General features: G+C 46.1%; 1 protein-coding gene across 2 annotated transcripts in view; it reads right to left on the bottom strand.

Annotated features, from left to right (window-relative positions):
• Nucleotides 1-23,324, bottom strand: part of FERMT1 (FERM domain containing kindlin 1) — a 107,359-nt gene that overhangs the window by 83,311 nt on the left and 724 nt on the right. For both annotated transcript variants that reach the window (XM_075339310.1, XM_075339311.1), the window contains exon 2: nucleotides 1,225-1,393. In XM_075339310.1, coding sequence (XP_075195425.1) covers nucleotides 1,225-1,375 — 151 coding nt within the window. In that variant the 5' untranslated portion in view covers nucleotides 1,376-1,393. The remainder of the gene's footprint in view (nucleotides 1-1,224; nucleotides 1,394-23,324) is intronic.

The raw sequence follows: 23,324 nt of genomic DNA, 5'->3' as shown, positions 1-23,324 counted from the left end.
CCAGGAAAGAGCAACAACAAAAAATAGGTAAATTCCAGCACCAGATAGGATACCCTCCAAAAATTAAAATAAAAAAACTTCTTTATTAGATCTTCATGTTAAAAAACACACAGTAAAAAGTCCACGAATAACACTGACGCGTTTCGGATCTGTAAATAAGATCCTTACTCATAGGTGATGAGTATGAGTAAGGATCTTATTTACAGATCCGAAATGCATCAGGTGTTATTCATGGCCTTTTAACTGTGTGTTTTTTAAAATGAAGATCTAATAAAAAAGTTTTTATATTTTCATTTTTGTATGGTATCCTATCTGGTGCTGGAGTTACCTATGTTTTGTTGTTTTTTTACTAATACCCCAATTACAAATGTAGTATAGTTCTCCTGATTAGCTATGTCACTTACCTTGTGTGCAGGGCATTGCAGTAGTTTAGGTATCCATGGTTATGACCACTAAGCAACTAACTGTTCCTATATGCATGGCCATATCTTGGATACCTAAGCTATTGTAATTCCTTGCACATGATGTAAGTGACATAGCTTTTCAGGAGAACTGTACTACATTCCTAATTGGAGGTATTTGCCAAATTTCTTATTATTAAACCTACTACATATTGTGATAGGATCTTGGAGATGGGAATACCCCATTTACTCTTCCTATGAGTATCACAAAAACAATTTTTTTACAATGAAAAAAGTAAAAAATTAAATTGACAAATCAAGTCAGCAGGTTTTTGTTATGTAAATTGAAAACAGCATGAGATAGCGTATGAAAAACAGAATTCAGCAATGTGTCCCTTATCACAGTGTGTACTGTTGTTTACTTATAATGAAGCATTTATCACTAGTTGATAATCACTGGCAAGTCTGGAGATCACAAGTCTAGTTAGCCTGACCATGCTCCATCCTGTGATAAGTAGCTCACTGTCAATAGACTATGTAAAAGAGAGCCTGGTGTGGGTTTGGTTAACTTTCTCAGCTCCTCTGCTAAATAATACAATTAAATACTCTGATTTGGTCACAACTGTGGCACCCAGTAAACTAAGTGATTCAGGGTATCTTTTACTACATTATACTGCTTTCAGATGAGGTAGCAAAAACCTGGTGACAGATTTCCTTTAATGGACAGCATTGGTCTTATTTTATTATTTTTTTAGAAATTATGGACAGTAACCATCATTGGTGTTATTCAGTAGAAGTAAATGTATAACAATACAACTCTTACCAATTTGTTCTACCAGTTTGAACATAACTCCACCAATATGAAGATCTCCAGACACTCTTATTGTGACACCTAGATTCTCGGACTCGTTCTGCTGATCTACGGTCACACATAGCTCCCATGATGCAGGTCCAACAGCGGCTGTGTGAGTCATAGTGGAAAACGTAAACACCTATAATAGGAGATAGAAAAAAAAGTTTTATAAGCTGTATGTCTACCTTGAGAAAAGCCTTAGGCCACATAGAGACCTGAAGGGTTGTAACATGGAGGCACAATACTGTTATGGATAAGAAGATATGAAGATATTCAAAAATAACAGTACTCTAAATGGCACTTGCATTGTATACTGCACCCATGTCTGCACTCAGACATTATAAGACATTCTGGGACTTTTCTGTGATTTAGAGGATTCAGCTTATTAGAAAATTATGATATATATATATATATATATGTATATATATCTATATATATATAATTGCCTTATTCTGTCTGTCTGTCTGTCTGTCTTGCTCCAAAATTGTGTCCCGGGACATGTCCTTACGGTGACAAACAGCGGATTGGCTGCTGGCCTCGCCATGTCCCCGCCCCCCTGCACGGATTGGCCGCTCGCCTCGCCTTGGCTCCTCCCCCCGCACGGATTGGCCGCTCGCCTCGCCTCGGGTCCGCCCCCCCTCGCACGGATTGGCCATGTCGTTACGGTGACAAACAGCGGATTGGCCGCTGGGCTCGCCATGGCCCCGCCCCCCGCACGGATTGGCCGCTCGGCTTCACGGATTCGCCATGGCCCCGCCCCCCCGCACGGATTGGGCGCTCACCTCGGCTCCTCCCCCCCACACGGATTGGCCGCTCTCCTCGCCCAGGCTCCGCCCCACCCCCCCCGCACGGATTGGCCGATCGCCCAGGCTCCGCCCCCCACACGAGGTGAGCGCATCAAGGTCCTGCGGCGGAACGAACACACCACACACACCACACACACACACACACACACACACCAGATTGCATCCACATACTCACAACATCCCGTGATATCGCTTGCTTCTCGGCAGCGATACTGTGTAGTGATCTTCCAAGACCTGCCAGAGGATCACATGGCCGGAAGCATGTGGTATCTCCGGATGTTGTGATTGTGTCAGCGCGTGTATGCGATCGGATGTGTGTGAGTGTATGCGATCGGATGTGTGTGAGTGTATTCGATCGGATGTGTGTGAGTGTGTGTGAGTGTATGCGATCGGATGTGTGTGAGTGTGTGTGTGAGTGTATGCGATCGGATCTGTGAGTGTCGGCAGAGGAGCACGGCGTGCAGCACAGCTGCTGGGACCACCCACCGGTGGGCACAGGGAGAAGTGAGGTGTGTGTGTGAGTGTATGCGATCAGATGTGTGCGTGTTTAATGTCTGATGTGTGACTGTGGAGCACGATGGGGAGTGCGCAGCATGGGGGATGGAGCACGATGGGGAGTGCGCAGCATGGGGGATGGAGCACGATGGGGGGGTGCGCAGCATGGGGGATGGAGCACGATGGGGGATGCGCAGCATGGGGGATGGAGCACGATGGGGGGTGCGCAGCATGGGGGATGGAGCACGATTCGGGGTGTGCAGCATGGGGGATGGAGCACGATGGGGAGTGCGCAGCATGGGGGATGGAGCACGATGGGGAGTGCGCAGCATGGGGGATGGAGCACGATGGGGGGTGCGCAGCATGGGGGATGGAGCACGATGGGGAGTGCGCAGCATGGGGATGGAGCACGATGGGGAGTGCGCAGCATGGGGGATGGAGCACGATGGGGGGTGCGCAGCATGGGGGATGGAGCACGATGGGGAGTGCGCAGCAAAGGGGATGGAGCACGATGGGGAGTGCGCAGCAAAGGGGATGGAGCACGATGGGGAGTGCGCAGCATGGGGGATAGAGCACGATGGGGGGTGTACAGCATGGGGGATGGAGCACGATGGGGAGTGCGCAGCATGGGAGATGGAGCACGTTTGGGAGTGCGCAGCATGGGGGATGGAGCACGATGGGGGGTGCGCAGCATGGGGGATGGAGCACGATGGGGGGTGCGCAGCATGGGGGATGGAGCACGATGGGGGGTGCGCAGCATGGGAGATGGAGCACGTTTGGGAGTGAGCAGCATAGAGGATGGAGCACGATGGGGAGTGCGCAGCATGGGGGATGGAGCACGATGGGGAGTGCGCAGCATAGGGGATGGAGCACGATGGGGAGTGCGCAGCATGGGGGATGGAGCACGATGGGGAGTGCGCAGCATGGGGGATGGAGCACGATGGGGAGTGCGCAGCATGGGGGATGGAGCACGATGGGGAGTGCGCAGCATGGGGGATGGAGCACGATGGGGGGTGCGCAGCATGGGGGTTGGAGCACGATGGGGAGTGCGCAGCATGGGGATGGAGCACGATGGGGAGTGCGCAGCATGGAGGATAGAGCACGATGGGGGGTGCGCAGCATGGGGGATGGAGCACGATGGGGAGTGCGCAGCATGGGAGATGGAGCACGTTTGGGAGTGCGCAGCATAGGGGATGGAGCACGATGGGGAGTGCGCAGCATGGGGGATGGAGCACGATGGGGAGTGCGCAGCATAGGGGATGGAGCACGATGGGGAGTGCGCAGCATGGGGGATGGAGCACGATGGGGGGTGTGCAGCATGGGGGATGGAGCACGATGGGGAGTGCGCAGCATGGGGGATGGAGCACGATGGGGGGTGCGCAGCATGGGGGATGGAGCACGATGGGGGATGCGCAGCATGGGGGATGGAGCACGATGGGGGGTGCGCAGCATGGGGGATGGAGCACGATTCGGGGTGCGCAGCATGGGGGATGGAGCACGATGGGGAGTGCGCAGCATGGGGGATGGAGCACGATGGGGAGTGCGCAGCATGGGGGATGGAGCACGATGGGGGGTGCGCAGCATGGGGGATGGAGCACGATGGGGAGTGCGCAGCATGGGGATGGAGCACGATGGGGAGTGCGCAGCATGGGGGATGGAGCACGATGGGGGGTGCGCAGCATGGGGGATGGAGCACGATGGGGAGTGCGCAGCAAAGGGGATGGAGCACGATGGGGAGTGCGCAGCAAAGGGGATGGAGCACGATGGGGAGTGCGCAGCATGGGGGATAGAGCACGATGGGGGGTGTACAGCATGGGGGATGGAGCACGATGGGGAGTGCGCAGCATGGGAGATGGAGCACGTTTGGGAGTGCGCAGCATGGGGGATGGAGCACGATGGGGGGTGCGCAGCATGGGGGATGGAGCACGATGGGGGGTGCGCAGCATGGGGGATGGAGCACGATGGGGGGTGCGCAGCATGGGAGATGGAGCACGTTTGGGAGTGAGCAGCATAGAGGATGGAGCACGATGGGGAGTGCGCAGCATGGGGGATGGAGCACGATGGGGAGTGCGCAGCATAGGGGATGGAGCACGATGGGGAGTGCGCAGCATGGGGGATGGAGCACGATGGGGAGTGCGCAGCATGGGGGATGGAGCACGATGGGGAGTGCGCAGCATGGGGGATGGAGCACGATGGGGAGTGCGCAGCATGGGGGATGGAGCACGATGGGGGGTGCGCAGCATGGGGGTTGGAGCACGATGGGGAGTGCGCAGCATGGGGATGGAGCACGATGGGGAGTGCGCAGCATGGAGGATAGAGCACGATGGGGGGTGCGCAGCATGGGGGATGGAGCACGATGGGGAGTGCGCAGCATGGGAGATGGAGCACGTTTGGGAGTGCGCAGCATAGGGGATGGAGCACGATGGGGAGTGCGCAGGATGGGGGATGGAGCACGATGGGGAAGTGCGCAGCATAGGGGATGGAGCACGATGGGGAGTGCGCAGCATGGGGGATGGAGCACGATGGGGGGTGTGCAGCATGGGGGATGGAGCACGATGGGGAGTGCGCAGCATGGGGGATGGAGCACGATGGGGGGTGCGCAGCATGGGGGATGGAGCACGATGGGGAGTGCACAGCATGGGGGATGGAGCACTATGGGGAGTGCGCAGCATGGGGGATGGAGCACGATGGGGGGTGCGCAGCATGGGGGATGGAGCACGATGGGGAGTGCGCAGCATGGGGATGGAGCACGATGGGGAGTGCGCAGCATGGGGGATAGAGCACGATGGGGGTGCGCAGCATGGGGGATGGAGCACGATGGGGAGTGCGCAGCATGGGGATGGAGCACGATGGGGAGTGCGCAGCATGGGGGATAGAGCACGATGGGGGGTGCGTAGCATGGGGGATGGAGCACGATGGGGAATGCGCAGCATGGGGGATAGAGCACGATGGGGAATGCGCAGCATGGGGGATGGAGCACGATGGGGAATGCGCAGCATGGGGGATGGAGCACGATGGGGAATGCGCAGCATGGGGGATGGAGCACAATGGGGAGTGGGGATGGAGCACGATGGGGGGTGCGCAGCATGGGGGATGGAGCATGATGGGGGTGCGCAGCATGGGGGATGGAGCACGATGGGGGGTGCACATCTCCCCCCAAAACACACACACACTGCCACACACGCACTGCACAACACACCACACACACACTGGGAACCACAAACACTGCCCTACACAGACACCCACACACACACAACGCCGCAAACACACAACACCCAACACACAAACACCGCGGCACACACAAATATACGCACATACCGCACAACACACACATTGCACAAAACATACCTCCCCCCAAAACACACACACACACCCACACAAACCGCGCAACACACATACACAATGATACAGACACACTGCGCTCTACAAACAACGCAACACACAAACAACACCGCTCTCACCCCCCGCCACACCCAGACAACACCCAGAACATGTACAGCGCCTACACAAACACTTGGTAACTGCACACAACAACATCTATATATATATATATATATATATATAACAAAAATCATACATGAACTACACAATACGTAAATTCTAGAATACCCGATGCGTAGAATCGGGCCACCTTCTAGTATATATATATTTATATATATATATATATATATATATATATATATATATATATATATATATATATATATATATATATATATAAAGGTTCTTTCTGCAACTGGACCAATAGTAAAGAATATGCACTCTTGCATTCTATCCTAAGGTGTTTGAAGTTCTGCGATTAAAACAGTATTCTTCCGCTTTTGATTAAAGCTCTTCGGTCTGATGTGGATAATTTTGGATGCATGCAGATAATTTGGCTACAGACAAGTAAGGGTTGTACACACCTTAGAGTGTACCCTTAAATCAGTTGGCGCCCAACGTGGGGCGAATGTTAGGCTGAAAACCTTATTGATGAGTAAAACATTTCACTGTGGTGAATTTAAAGCTTATTCAGATGAGCGATTACATGGACACGTGCTGCCTGAGATCAAATCAGATAGCAAACCATCCAATGTAGTTCAGTAAGTCTGTTTAGATGACAGTTTTTTTTCCCACACGGGCCGAGAGTCCATTTGAGAAACATTGCCGCATGCTCTAGTCACTTCTGAATATCAGATTAGCCTTACCTATACAAATCTATGGGTGTGCAACAAAACATAAATCAAAATCCGAATTGACTATCTATGTAGTATCCAATTTTTATGGCTACATTGTAGCCCAGATTTGTGAATGTGAACTTACTTAGATAAACAAGGCCCAATGTTAATAGTTATTTAGCATCATATAAAGGTGCTGATACACACCTCAGCGTTCGGCTTACAGCTATCCCTCCCAGCTCCCCATTTACATACACACTGGCCAAGCCTGCTTTTGTTTTGTATAGGGAGAGGGCAGTAAGCTACCACCAGATATCTCTGAAGTCTGATCTCTGTTAGTGAGAGTCAGGAAGCCCCCATAACTATCAGAATTACCTAGTCCCACAGAATTGTATCAGTTTGACTAACTTTATTGTACTGTGTATAAGGACCTTAAGGGTAGAGATCAGTGGATAGAACCACGGAGGATGGAGTAAGAGCCAAAATTCATATATCTGTGTTTTCATATGAATTTGAAAATCTGTGATGTGATTTGCAGTTTGCAATTAAAAATATAAATGCCCAGCGTTATTTCATACATACTTCACAGGTAGTGCAAGGGCTTGTTGCGTCTGGGTGTAAATGTGGGTTTCACTATAATGCCCTGCAGTAATCATGTAGCACAGCCAATTTGGGGAGGTATCTCAGGCAGTATAAAACAGAGGGACCAGTCAAGGGATGTCATTTTATGCCTGTACTGTGTAGTGATAGGAGCACTCAGAGCACACAGGATAAGTATAGATAAATGCCTAATGTGGTTGTGGTGTACTAGTTTAGTGCTGATATACTAGATGCACCAGACTGAATATGGCATCCTCAGTCTGTGAGTAGAAATCCAAGATTCAAATAATATAGAGTGAACTGCTAAAGCATCTAAGCAATGGAGTGTACTCAACAAATACTTCATTTAGTCTAATATTAGACCTGTATAGACACCACCAGAGTCCAGTTGCACAAACTTGTTTGTTGCAAGTGATTCTACCTACTTTTTCTGGTCCCATCTGATTTTGCACCGATTTCGAACTCATTGAACTCAATGCCGTATTACCGATCAGGAAATGTGTACACATTGAGTATTTGGTTGCAGACATTTCTGCACCAAATCTGCATCACAAGGCAAAACAAATGCACAAAAACTGCATCTATTTTTCTGCCAGGAGATTCACATTTGGTACAGAAATGTCTGCAACCAAATACTTAAAGTGCGCACATTGCCTTATCCGGTAATCCGACATTGACTTCAAGGAGGTCACCTGAGATGAGGGCACTGAGTTTAATGAGTCCACCTGAGGTGGTACCATATGCACCTCCAGTTGTGACATCAGGTGAACTCACCGACATCACCGCTCACATCAGCGACTCCTTCAGTGTATCCCAGAGGCAGCAGTGAGCGGTCACATTTTATAATTTGACCGTGCACTGTGACCGTAGATGTAGCAGAGACAGGATCATAGTGGGCCATCGTGGTAAGGATTAAGTTGGATCTACAGGGGTGGTTTGGGAGTTAACAAATTGGCGAAAGAGGGTGTTTTTTTAAGTAAAGGATTTTTCTCTGTTTTGTGTTTATTATTTTCACTTACAGGGTTAGTAATGGGGGGACTCATAAACCCCTATCCATTACTAACCTTGGGCTTGATGACAGCTGTGATTTTTTTGACAAATCACATTTGTCATTAACCCCTTATATTATCTCGATTGCCACTGAACTAGAGAAATCCGGATGAGCTGAGTAAAGCACTGGAATGGACGCATCTAATGGAAGTGACAATTCCGGGGTGGCTGCAGGCTGCTGTATTCATGCTTGGAAGGGCCCAATAATAATGGGCCTCCACAGCCTGAGAATACCAGTTCCCAGCTGTCTGCTTTATCTTGGCTCGCTATCTAAATTGAGGGAACCTCCCAACATTTCTTTTAATTATGGGGTCACTTGTATTTTCATTCACAGCCAAGATAATGCACATAGCTGGGGCTGCAGCCTGTAGCTGTTTACTTTATCTGTGCTCGGCATCAAAATACAGGGGACCGTACTCCATTTTTTCCAATTTTTTATTTTACACTCCACTTTGGGAACCCAAACAGCTAGTGTGAGGACAACCAATCACAGACACTGTCACAGAGGGTGGTGGGGGAAGCAGGACTGCAACCAATCATAGACACTGTTACAGAGGGTGGGTGAAGCAGTGCATATTCATGAACTTTAATGATTGGACCCGTAAGCAGTGTGACAGCTGCTCAAAACTCAGTAAGTATAATTTTCTAGCTTTATTCTCTGTAATACTCTGACAGCATTAGTCCCAGAAACCAACTGTGAATCAAAAATGCATCCAGACATCTTACCCATACTGTTTCCATTCAGTTTCAGCACTTTTCCATCCATTGCAATATTTTTACAACCATCCTAGACCAACTTTGAAGATCTTCCAGAAAATGATTTAAGTTTCCTATTGACATGCATTAGGTTAATTATTCGTGAAAATAATAATAATAACATCTGGCCTAATTGTATGTATGAAAGGGAAGTGGAAAAACTCCTCAATAATCAATCCTGTTACAGGAAGCTTGTTTACAGCCTTGTCCCTGCCTTTCAATCGAAGTTAGTAGATGTCTTGGAGCAAGCATTTCAAGATTGGACGATCCCCCCCCAAAATGATAGGAGCCTTAATTAAGAAAAATCCTAAAATGTCTACATGGTATCCTATCCCTTATCACAAAAACAACCCTCTAGTATGACCCATCGTGTCTGGAAAGAAGGGGCTGTGCAATATGATAGATTTTTATTTCAATCTAATAGTGGCCACCTTACCATCATTTAATAGATACAACATTGGCATTACAGAGATTGTATAACCTCTATCTTAAAAGTGAAACAGTGATGGTCAAGGTGGATGTAGAGGCACTCATACCTCTGTATAACACAAGGACAGAATACATGCAACATCTCATTTTCTAAGATCAAGTAACTTGAACCATCAACTAGTACATTACTTCTCATTTTGCTGAAGTATGTACTGATCCACAACTGTTTCATTTTCAAAAATATATATTTGCAGACTTAAGGCACTGTAATGGGGGCCTCGTGTGCCCCCTAATATGCTAACTTATTTCTTGAGGCTTGGTAGTGGGAGATATTTCTGACAAATCTAGATATTTACATCCATAAGGTGCATAACTGGATGCGCTTCATAGATGATATTTGCTTTGTATGGAACGGTAACACCCAAGATTTAAATGGATTAATTCAGAGACTGAATGCCAATAACATCAACATCAACCTCACTTTCAAATCTGGGAAATAGGTGAACTTCATGGATTTAAATATCAAAGTATCTGATAATGGTTTACTGCAGATGGATGTCTTTAGTAAACAGACTGTAACAAATACACTATTGCACGATAGATCTTTTCATCTGACAGCCACCATTAAGAATATTCTGGTTGCTCAATTCCTCAGGATCAAATGTATTTGCTCTTCAGAGAAAAATTTTAAAACACGGGATGCAGAGCTCACCAGTAGATTCTTGGATAGAGTGTATAGTATCAGAATGTTTCATAGGGATTACTAAAGAGCTTCCACCTCATCCAGAAACTCCCTACTATATCCAAATCAATCAACACAACGAGACAAAACCATTGAACAAGTGAGATTAATAACTATTTAGAACAATCAATTGAGGGATTTTAAAGACATTATAAGAAAACATTGAAAGGTCCTTCTCGTGGATCCTATTTTACGTAATTGTCTCCCACAATTTCCATCTGGGACAGCAAGAAGTTCTAGAAATTTCAAGGACTTTTAGTCCATAGCTATTACCAGGGTACACAGACCTGACAAGATCAAAATCACCTTTCTGGTTTTATCCTTGTAAGGCCTGTGCTAATTTAATTAAAACTAAATAATCCAAAGGAACAAGGAGGGCCAAAGAATACATCATTACACCTTTCCTTATCTGCTGATGGAAATCGGTTATCTACCAGGAAGAATATCCCTGTGGCATATACTATGTTGGCTTAACCACCTCCAACTTAAGGTCCATTTGAGAGAGCAGGTTAGGAATATTGAAAAGGCGAAAACCTCCCATGAGGGAGAGCTGCGGAGGTTAGAAGGAGCTATTTACTGATTGCTGGCATAAAACTGTGATAAGGGAATAAGGCCCCTTAACAGCCGCTGTTTTTATGCATATCGGTGATTGTTAAGGGGTTAAGGCCGCTTTGCACACAACGATATTGCTAGCGATCAAGTTAGCGATGTGACACCCCCAAATCGTTGCTACGATTTGCCGAGATCGCTCATAGGTCATTTTGTAGCAGTCACATGTATCCATCTCACAAACGATGCAACATCGTTCAGCGATATATTGTTTGTCCAAGGTGGTCATGTGGACATCGTCACACAGCAATCTTCCCAACGATTCCGGCAACGACAGAGGCGTATAATTGTGTCTGCCTTATCGACCATGCCTGCCAAATCAGAACGCAGTTGGTACCACCAATAAGAGCGGAGGAGGCGTGGAGCATTGCTCGTAACGACATGCCCGCGTCGCTGATGACGGACGCACTAACGATGTTGTTCGTCGTTGGCAGGGTGTCAAATGTAGCAATATATCTGCTGCGTTTTAAACGACGAACAATGTTTTGAAACTGAACGATGTGTCAATGATCAACGATTTTCGCTATTTTTAAGATCGTTCGGAGTCGCACGTAGATGTCACACGCAACGACGTCGCTAACGACGATGGAAGTGCATCACGAAAACCGTGACCCTGACGACATATCGTCAGATATATCGTAGCGTGTAACGGGGCCTTAAGGATAAAAGGTCTAGTTTATTTTTGGAATACATGTTTAATTTTCTTCTCTAGATATCGTTCACTTCACCCTACAGCCATACTGCCTTTGTTGCCACATATTTGTTATCGATTGTGAACCTACATGTAGCAACTTATTACTTAAAAAACAACAGAAACAAGAGGTTAACGTTTTATAACTTTTTGACTAGTCACATTTAATAATTGTAGGTGCCAAAATAATACTGCTGGTTGCTGCAAATTATCATATTTGTACTTTCGTAGTGACCTATCTTCTTGGAATTAAGCTTTTTTTGTCAAGGTTGGGAGAATTTTAAGCTAAAAATTGGATGTATGTTAAAGGGAACCTGTCTCCAGATTTGGTCCCTATAAGTGGCCACACCAGTGAGCCCTTATATACAGCATTCTAGAATACTGTATATAAGAGCTCAGGCCGCTGTGCATAACGTAAAAAAACTTTTAGAATACTTACCTAGGGAGCCGATCCAGTCTGATGGGCATTGCTGGTCTCCGGTACGACGCCTCCTCTCTGTGGCCTTCTCCCCAGCCTAGTGTGGATGACATGTCCTAAACTCACATCTTATCAAGTTGTTTGGTGGTGCTGGTCTTACCAGCTTGTGAATTCTGCTGCCTTTTGAGAAATGATGACAGACCTTCTGCCTCAATGGAAGATACCAAACTGCCATTAGTTCTTGCAGAAAGGGGTGCTCTGTCTCCATGTTTACATACAAAAGAACATATGTCGCGGGCGGAGGAGGGGACGCCGCGCTCTCCCACTGCTCGGGTCCGGCTGCCGCTGCTGCTGCGGCCTCTGCTGCTCGGTGGCTCGAGCGATGGGTCAGATCCCGGGGACTCAAGTGGCGCTCCTCGCCCGTGAGTGAAAAGGGGATTGGTTTTTGGGGATTTATTGTCCGTGACGCCACCCATGGTTGTGGTGATTGTGTGAACACCACCGCTGCTCTGTATGGGGATCCCGGGAGCGGTGACAGGGAGCAGCTTTGTTGTTATTCCTCCCTCCGTGGGTAGGGGTTGGTTGTCCCGGGGCCCAGTGATGGGGTGGAGGATGAGGGATGGCAGGCCAGGTGCGGGGCCTGGTGAGGTGCAGGGTCACGGGGGCAGCGCTGTGCCTCACGGCACGGTGGTACTCACTCAGCCTGAGATGGTGACACAGTTCTCGGTAAAACACACGACTGGAAAGACGGTTCCCACGGATGGCTGCTGTTGCTTTTCCCCGGTAGTTGACGTTGACGGTCTCTGTCCCTGCACCTAGTGAAATGTTGGTAGCGATGGGTTCCCACCGGTAACCCGCTCCCCGGCTTGGATATGGGCCGGAGGAGCACCTCTTTGCCCGCAGGCGCTGGCCCTGAGAAACTGGTACCTTGGCGGTGGCGGTGTCTCTCTCCTACGGTTGGACTGTTGCCTTCATTCGGGACTTAGTTGTTGGGAAACCCAGAGGTCCCCTTCACTGACGGATTTGGCAAATTCACGGCGACTCCTAGCCTTGCCGGGATCCGAAAGGCCCCTGCCAATGGTGCTGGCTTCTCTTCGTATACCGTTCCGGTACCGCCGGGCCACCACCCGTCCACGGTCCTTTCGGCAACCTCCGATCAACCTCTCCTGCAGACGGTCACCGCCGTCTGCTGACCTTGCTGTCTCAGTCCGGGGCACACACCCGGACCAACTTCAGGCTTTCTCAACTGTCACTTTCCCTTCCACTTTAACTCCTCTCACTTGCTCCTCTACCACTTCACTCTCACTTCAAACTCTGACTTCAACTAACTGCCTGGTTTTCCCGCCTCCAGGACTGTGTACCCCTCGGTGGGCGGAGCCAACCGCCTGGCCCACCCCCTGGTGTGGACATCAGCCCCTGGAGGAAGGCAACAAGGATTTCTGGTGTAGCTTCGGTGTACCTATCCGGGGTGTAGGGTGTGGTGGTGTCATGACCTGTGACCCCTGGCTTGCCCAGGGCGTCACACATAGGCCCCTCTCTAGACTTGTCTTTGAGCACCAAAGTGCACTATAGATACCTGGAGCAGCAACTATGACTGGAGACAATACATGAGTTTCACATCTCACAGGGATACAGGTAAAATATACAGTATCTTTGTACCGTGTTAGCCAGTAGGGATAAAAAAAAAAGTTTAAAAGAACAGAGAGTCCTCAGTGGTTGATACCTTTTAACGGCTAACTGAAAAGATGGTAATAATAGCAAGCTTTCGAGACTATGCAGTTCTCTTCATCAGGCTCAGTATAACACATATATGAAGAGTCACATATTTATACACAACAGGACATAGAATGGAGCATTAAAGAAGACAAGCTATGTGTGGCCCCTTTGGGCTTCAGGGTATTACACCACTTTTCAGGGGTAATATCTATCCCGGGTCAGGAGGGAGTTAACCTGCCGCTGCCTTCACAAAACACACACAAACAACAGCAGGTGCTTACTCACAGGGGGGTGTACTAGGGCAGACAGGGTAGCCAGCCATCACGAAGGATGGGACTTCTCCAGTCGCTAGGTGGGCACCACGTGGGGTAGAAGTAGGAGCAACCAACACACTTTAGACAGAACCTTCCTGGGCACAGCTTGAGATAACATCTAGCACTGACAACAGGAGTTAGGCTACTTTCACACATCCGGTTTGAGCCGTGCGGCTCAATCCGGCTGTGAAACCTATGCAACGGATGCGGTGAAAACACCGCATCGTTTGCATAAGTTGTTACATGCGGCCGGTCCGTTTTTTTCCGGTTGCGGCACGCTACTGAGCATGCGCAGTGGAAAAAACCGCATGCGGCGGCCGGATGCGTTTTTTTCCGCATCGCGCCGCATCCGGCATCCATAGGCATGCATTGAAAATGCGCCGCAGCGGCCGGATGCGGCGCGATGCGGTTTTTTTTTTGCCGTAGCAAAAAACGTTGCAGGGAATGTTCTATCCGGCCGCCGCATTTATTTATTTTGCCGCATCTGGAAAAAAACGGATGCACCGCAAAGCCATCAGGTACAATCCGGTTACAATGCAAGTCTATGGGGATAAACCGGATGCGATACCGGATCCGGTTTACCCGTTTTTTTCCGGATTGTACCTGATGGGAAAAAACTGATGTGTGAAAGTAGCCTTAGTCTTCCTCTCTCTCCGTGGGCCCGTAGTTTGGAGCAGGAGGCTCGGCCTGGGTTCCGGATAGCAACCGAGGGACACTTCACTAAAAACTTTCACGGGCACCAGTGGTAACCGTCGACGGATCCGGGATTGGCTGGAGCCCATCGTGGCAGTGTCTTAAAAGGTAGAAGGTATTAAAAGGTTTCAACCACTGAGGACTCTACAGTTCTTTTAAACAATTTTTACATCCCACTGGGAAAATGTTCTCAACGGCAGCTCTGCATTTAAGACAGGTATCGAGGCCTATGCCACGAGTGGTTATGTCTATTATATACTTGCATTTCTAATAAAGTTGATCATTGACTGTTATTTTCATTTTCATTAAAATGAAGTGCGATAACATTAACTGCATACACGCTATTCTAAATACCAGATTACTGAAGGGAAATATTGTTACGGCTACTGACATCATGCAATCTGGAATTTACAGCTAAATTATGCACGAAAGGAATCCATCAAGTTTATCTACATTCCAGTTAATATCACTTTCCTGAGGGCAAGCACTGTGTGCTCAGTCTTCTAGGGAAGCGTGTCTGTGCTTGTTTTTGTAAGCAGCCAAACCAGGGGCCTTGCAGCTATAGGTAGTTCTGAGAATAGAGACTCTGGAAAACCACAGCACTGAGAAAAGATGTGCGCACTGCAGAGAAAATACAGCAAAAAAAGTAAACTAATGTATCTGAGCCTCAAACAAATGCGTAATGTTGGGTGTGTGTGTGAGGAGGGGAGAGGAGGGGGTTTTAAGTAGAGTTTGTTATATAATAAAGTAGGAAGAATACAAAAATATGACACTGTAAAGCTATATAATGTTGAAATATTCCTTGATGGTTGTTATGTATTCCTGATGTATAATAATAAAATCTTTGGTTAACCCTCCCCCAAAAAAACTATAGATGATAATGTAAACTAGCATCCCATGGGCTACCACCGTTCTGCTTAACCCCTTCACCCGTCGCGATTTTCCATTTTTCATACCCCCCCCTTTTTTTTCTGAGAGCCATAACATTTTCATTTTTCTTGGCAGCTCAGTTTCTGGGTATTGGCAATATTCTTAGTGCGGAGCCCGCGGTAACCAGAGGGAGGCGACCAAGGACGTACCAGTACATCTTTGGTTGTAAAGGTGTTCCACATGGTATGTTACTCGATTTCAAAATAGAAATGGCATTGAGCTGTCAAGCTCTTAAGGCTGCTTTACACGCTGCGAAATCATCATCTAAAGTGATGTCGTTGGGGTCACGGAAATCGTGACGCACATCCGGCCGAGTTAGCGATGTCGTTGCGTGTGACACCTATGTGTGATCGAATAGCGTTGCAAACACGTGCAAAATCGCTAATCGTTGACATGCTCCTCTATTCCCAATTATTGTTGCTGCTGCAGGTACGTTCCTGCGGCAGCACACATCGCTATGTGTGACACCACAGGAACGAGGAACCTCACCTTACCTGCGGCTGCCGGCAATCAGGAAGGAAGGAGGTGGGTGGGATGTTCGTCCCGCTCATCTCCGCCCCTCCGCTTTGATTGGGTGGCTGCTTAGTGACGTTGCTGTGACGCCGAACGAACTGCCCCCTTAGAAAGGAGGCAGTTCGCCAGTCACAGCGACGTCACTAGGCAGGTAAGTACGTGTGACGGGTCCGCGCGATTTTGTGCGCCACAGGCAGCGATTTGCCAGTGACGCACAAATGATGGGGGCGGGTACGCACGCTAGCGATCTCGTTAGCGAGAATGCAGCATGTAAAGCGGCCTTTAGGCTGTGTGCGCACGTGTGCATTTGTCATGCGTTTTTCCAGCATTTTAAATTGTTGTGTAAACGCATGCGTTCTGCGTCCCCAGCAAAGACTGAGAATTTTGCAAGATACATGCGTACGTTGCGTTTTAGAGCGCAGCGTTTTGGATGCTGACATTTTTTGCCAAAACGCTGCGTTCTAAAAAGCAACATGTCACTTCTTTTGTGCGTTTTGGATGCTTTTCCCACTCTGACTATGGCAGACCAAGCATCCAGAACACATGAATTCTGAATCCATTCTGCAATCCAAAACGCAGCTTTTCAGCTGCGTTTTGGAGCGCACACGCGGTGTCAAAATGCTGCGGAATATGTGTCACGGCAGAACGCAGACGTGCGCATATAGCCTTACAGCGTGATCTTACTCGCTTCAGCAGGAGCTACACTGTTCCCCGCCACCATTGGCGGCCCCGTGACATTCTCCAGGGCGCCATTTTGTTGCCATGACAGCGCTGTGTCAGATGATGACCCCTGTCACTGTTATGACTCACTTCCTGTCAATTCCGGCTGAGCGCTGACACTTACAGGATATCAGCATTTCTGCTGATCAGAGCGATGCTGAAGCATGAGTGTACAGCCATAAAGGGAACTAATAAAAACTGTTCAAAAAAAGAGTTTTAAAAAATATTAAGAAAATCAAAACAACCTAAAAGTTCAAATGTAATGAAAAAATTCCAGCTTACAAGACTAAAAAAGGCGTTTTTTACTCTTGGAAGGTGGAATTTTTTCATTACTGATTTCCACTAGCAAAGTGTTGCCCGCGCTTCCTCCCAAGGAGCATGTTATGTTCATAGGCAGGTGAGCTTGCAATTACTACCTTTCCTAAAAGTTCAAATCACTCACCTTTTGTCCCTTTGAGAATAAAACAATAATAAAAAATACACATATTTGCTATTGCTCGATCAAAATATATAAATCAATTAATATGATCAGTACACGGCATAGTGAGAAAATATTTTTAAATTTTTTTTGTTGCTGCAACATTGCATTAAAATCCAATAACAGGTGATCAAAACATCACATCTGTGCAAAAATGATATAATTAGAAATGCCAGCTCAATGCACAAAAAATAAGCCATCACTCGCATCTCAAAATATGAGAACGCTACGGGCTTAGAAAATGGCGACAAACGCACAATTTTTGGAGAGGACAAACTTCTGTATTTTTGTTCACCACTTAGATAAAAGTAAAACTATACGTGTTTGGTATCTATGGACTCGTACTGACCTGGGGAATTATAATGCCAGGTCAGAGTTACCAAATAGTGAACATGGTAAATAAAGAAAAACAAAAAGCAATCTTGTAATTTCACTTTTTTTATAATTTCACCGCACTTGGAATATTTTTCAGTACACTGTATGGTAAAAGTATTGATTTCATTCAAAAGTACAACTCGTGCCGCAGAACATAAAGCCCTCATATGGCAAGATTGAAGGAAAAATACAAAAAGTTATTGCTCTCAGAAGAAGGGGAGGAAAAAACGAGAAATTGCCGAGTGGTGAAGGGGTGTAAAGCATTGTCCAGGTTTGGAAAAAAAGTCTGCAGTCACTCTATGTAATTACAGATTGCTGAATCTTCACAGTGCGCATAATGCATGCTGTCAGGCATCACAGTGTTGGGAGTGGGTGTCATGTGACCGCAAGTATGCGATCTGCATACTCCTGAGCCAATTCTTTCTAGATGTGCCGAACCTTGAAGTGATTTGAATGAGGCCATGCACATGTCATAGGAATGAGGCCTGAAGTATGAACATCGCATGACCGTCCAGTCTAACCGCCACCAACACTGGAGAATCCTGACAGAACGGACTGTACACACTGAGGATTCATAAGTTTGAACAGACCTCCATGTCAATCATGGACAACATCTTAATGGAGCGGAGGCACAGCATGTGCACCTCTGCTCCATTCAGGATGGACTCCAGAGCCCTTTTCTCAGAGTTCCAAAGCCACAATCTGACAATGGCTGTAAGTACAATCTCTTGTACCCCCCCACCCTCCCCGTTGACCAGCAAGTTATCTCCTATCACATAGATAGGGAATAAGTTATTTTTTTTTGAAAAACGCTTTAAATAAGTTTCTTAGTACATGTAATTTTTTAAGTTGGGTTTTTATAGTTGAAGCGAAAAAAAAAAAAAGGAATTACTGGTCTTTCCTGAAAGAAGAGAGCTCCAAAGTAAACATGTTTAATTTTCTTGCTTTACATAATACTTGTTCTAATAAAGGACCTGATAAGGTCCTTCATTATAGCTAACTAATTTTGTTATAACTAACTATAACTAACTGATAAGGTGTACCCGGTAACTAGTTATAATAAAGGACCTGATAAGGTGTACCCGGCCATGTTTAGGCCCTATATCAGGGAGATAGGTCTCTAAACTGCCCTACTGTGATTCTTGTCATGAAAGTCACAAGGTTAAATTGGAGGTTCCAGGACAAGTATGACCACCTGGGTTGGAGTGATCTCCAACATGGAGCATCTGCTTGTTAGGTTGGTGGTTAGCACTGTTGCTTTACAGCACTGGCGTCCTAGGTTCAAATCCCACCCTGGTCAACATCTGCAAAGAGTTTGTATGTTGTTTGCGTGTGTTTCCTTTTTGTACTGTGGATTCTTCTTATACTCCATAGACATACAAATAGTGAATTTAGATTGTGAGGCCAATGGGGAAAGTGATGATAATGTTTGTAAAGAGCTGTGAAATATGTTGTGTTATAAAAATGAGTAAACTAAATAAATCTATACTTTATGGACATTACTGATTTTATTGCAACTAGTTACAAATTCAGTACTTTATTAATATTGTACCTAATAAAACCATTATGACCCAAACTAGACAACTCGTTGATTAACATATTGCGCAATAAGTTCAGTTCTAATAGCTGATCTTGACCTGTCTATACCGGCTGGCCGTAGTATATCATCAATCACTGATAACACTTAGCGTTTAGGTTTTCAGTAGCTGTTATTTTAGGTCCACAGGCATGTAAGTTATGAGGTTGGCTTACAATCTCAGGAATATCTCTATGTAACTTGCCCGGACACTGATCCTTAGATGACTTTTAAACGTTTAGTGGCAGCCCCTTGGGCAGGAAAGTTACCCTGACTATAATTTTGCTGCAATTTCTAATAATTACATGATTCTACATTTACATATATCCTGGATGAGCTCTGTTAGTGTCTGCAATACAAAATCTGTAGATTCAAGAACTTGTTAGGGGCCGGCAATCAAGTTAGAAGGTTTCCAGACCGTAAGGTTTACTTTTCAGAAAAATAAACTTTCACCATAACATAAAGTACTTACTTCTGATGCCTGTCATACCATAGCAATATGGGGTGACAATGGTTAGTACTGTGGTCTCGTAATGGTGTCATATCATCCAAAACATATTTTATTTTCTTGGAGCCCAAAAAAGGATATAATGCTATGTTAGAAAACGGCCAATTCTAGAGTTATTGGGTTAGAGTACAGGAAATATATCTTTGTACGATGTTAGCCAGTAGATAGAAAAATAATAAAATATGAGAGTCCTCAGTGGTTGATACCTTTTAATGGCTAACTAAAAAGATGGCAATTATAGCAGCTTTCGAGACTACTCAGGTGTCTTCATCAGGCATGGTATAACAGAAAATCTGAAGGATCACATATTTATACACAACACTACATAGATGTCACCTGTGTTAATTACTGCACTATTCTATGTCTTGTTGTGTATAAATATGTGACTCTTCAGATTTTGTGTTATACTGAGCCTGATGAAGAGACCTGAGTAGTCTCGAAAACCTGATATTATTGCCATCTTTTCAGTTAGCCATTATTAGGTATCAACCACTGAGAACTCTCAAATGTTAATATTTTTGGGTTGGAGTAAATAGAAAATACCCAACACTTCACAAGATGTGCTGATTAAAGTGTTGGATTGTATGTATTCACTGGTGGACAAAGAGAGAAAAGGGCCTCTGTACAAGAACAGCATATGGCACTTTTTAGCCCAGTAGCTCATCATAATAAACAATTCCACCTGCTTTCGAGGTAGAACTGGCCCTCTGACCTCTTGGGCCTCCATGCGGCTACACAGGTTTTACCATTGATATGTCTGCCCCTGTATGTATTGATATCTAGACCTTCAGTTATGGGTTTGTGGATCTGCAATCTTATCCCTGTGTTCTGTTTGATTTATTTCAGATTCTTTCTAGAGTCCAAATATATGTCTATCAAACGGACCAAATCGTGAAATGCACATTTGTGTTTTGTTGTGCATGAGTAAATAAGATCTTTCTGTTTACTTCGAAGAAGTTCGGCTCACTCGGCTCTGTGTGGTGCGGTGAGGCTAGGGCTCTGTGTGGGGGCTGCGCTGTGCGGTGAGTCACGGGCCATTCTGAAGATGTTGGTGGCGAGGGTTTCTTCAAATAATGGCGCCTAGGGTTGGCATGTGCGCAGATGGAGCTCTCTGCTCAAACTCTCATCTGCGTATGCACCGACTCCAGCCACCATTATTTGAAGAAACACTCACCGTCGACATCTTCAGAATGGCCCATGACTCACCACTCCGCACAGAGCAGAGCAGTCCCGCACAAAGCAGAGAAGAACCACACAGAGCAGCGTCGTGCTGCACTGACCAGCCCCGCACAGAGCAGAGCCGCGTTCACAGCGCCGGCACAAAGCAGCACTTGCGGGGAGTATCTAGGCCCCCCTCTGTACCACTTGTAGCATCACAGTACTCCAGTATCGCCTCTGCCTCCTGTGACCCCAGCTTTGGTGTCGGTCCCCCTCCCTGGTAAGACACCACCGGATTATAATATGTGCCCCATATTTTTTTTCCCCTTTTTTTTCTTCAAATTTGGGGTGCATCTTATAAAATGAAAAATACAGTATTTACAAGTTAATGAATTTCCTGGTTCGGATGACTACTGTCACATTTCTGATAACACAGTGAAAAGTCTCAATCGGCTGTTTAACGGTTCCTTTAATAAATGCAGATTAGGCCCAGTGCCTAATGAATGCAGTAGACAACCATGTCCTTCACTATTTAATTATAGCACAACATGAGTTTCCGGTACAAATGCCCTTACAGGGTGTATAATCTCACAGTACACAATGCAATGTGTCATGCTCATGTCATCAATGCTACTCCATAAATTCTGGCCTCTAGAGAATCCTTCCTGTAGCTACGTAATAAAGTAAGCTGCACATACAAGGTCCTGACTTGGAAGTAGGATATTGTTGGGTAATACCAAATTTAATGCTTATTGTCATGTCTGCAATTGCTACAGACATTTCCTAACCATATACCGTAATTAGTAGAAAATTGCAGATGTTTTATTGGTATATCTCAGCTAACGGGAGCCTCAGGCCTCAACAATGTCAGTGACTACCTTAAAGGTGAAAGCATGAAATGACAAATATAAAACTATATGCTAGAACTACAATACAACTGTGTATATATGTAATGGAGAATATACTCAGAATAGTAAAAACTGAAACTTAATGTGGTGCTTCCATGGCTAGTATCTTCATTCATTTAGAGAATAATGGGGCTACAACCTCCGGGACCCCCACTAATCCTGAGGATAATGGGGCCGCTATGCAATACTATTTTCACTATTTTTTATCTTCACTTCTTGCCACTCAGTTGTGAAAGGATCTGCAGTTTGTGGTTTTTATTTGAATTTAAAGGGAATCTGTCTGCAGGTTTTTGTCATATAAACTGATGCCAGTATGGGGTAAGGGTTAAGACAGAAAGTTCAGGCATGCCTGTGTTGTTACAGTCATATCTTTTGTTTATCTGCTTTATTTGCTTTAGCAACAGGTCCCTTTTCATTAGTTTGGCTAGCTGGCTCATGCCATGTTGTCTGGTAAACCCCCTGGTGTTATTGACACCTCACAGTCAATGTACAATCTCTATAGGGAGCCTGGTGTGGGTGGGGACAGCTTTGTGGACTGTGCTACATGCTACATGAGTAAAGCTAAAAATGCAGATTGTGTCAGAAGGGCTGCAGCCAGTAATCTAGGTGATAACTCTGGGGATTCAAAATCTCTGTACCTATATCATGCTGCTCTCAGATGAGGTACAAAAATCTGCTGACATATTCCTTCTAAAAGGTTTGTCAGGACTACAACATTGATCACTTATTCATAGGGTAGGTTACCAATATCAGGTTGGTGGAATCCACTATACAACACCCCCACCAATTAGGTGTTGGGAGATCCTGCTTTCGCTTGAAGTACACATCATATAGGGCCAGAAAACCACATCACTGTACATTGTTGAGTGGGCAATATTGGGTACTGCAACTCAACTTCTATTGAAGTGAATGGGAGCTGATCTGTAGTACTTGGAGGCGGCAACTGCAGTGTCCGGACCTCTGGTATTCCAGATCCATACATAGTAAAAATTTGGTGGTCCAAGAATCTGCTAAAGTCTTATTGTGGGGGTTTTGGCTGTTGGTCCCCCACCTATCTAAAATTGATGACCTATGATAAGGAAGAAAAGAACCATCAGTATTCCTGTCCTGTGCAAACCCTAAAATTGATGACCTATGGTAAGGAAGAAAAGAACCGTCAGTATACTTGTCTTATGCAAACCTTAAAATTCATGACCTATGGTAAGGAAGAAAAAAAACATCAGTATTCCTGTCCTGTGCAAATCCTAAAATTGATGACCTATGGTAAGGAAAAAAAGAACCATCAGTATTGCTGTCCTTTGCAAACCCTTTTAGCTGCTCTAAAACTTTTCAATTGGAAATTGAGTCTATGGAGAGGAAATATTGTAAGACATTGCTGTGGTCCGTTCTTTCACCAGATCAGTGACGGTCTAATGATCATGAAATAAT

The sequence above is a fragment of the Anomaloglossus baeobatrachus genome, chromosome 3, assembly GCF_048569485.1.
Source record: "Anomaloglossus baeobatrachus isolate aAnoBae1 chromosome 3, aAnoBae1.hap1, whole genome shotgun sequence".
Lineage (NCBI taxonomy): Eukaryota > Metazoa > Chordata > Amphibia > Anura > Aromobatidae > Anomaloglossus > Anomaloglossus baeobatrachus.
This window is presented reverse-complemented; position numbering and strand designations above follow the sequence as displayed.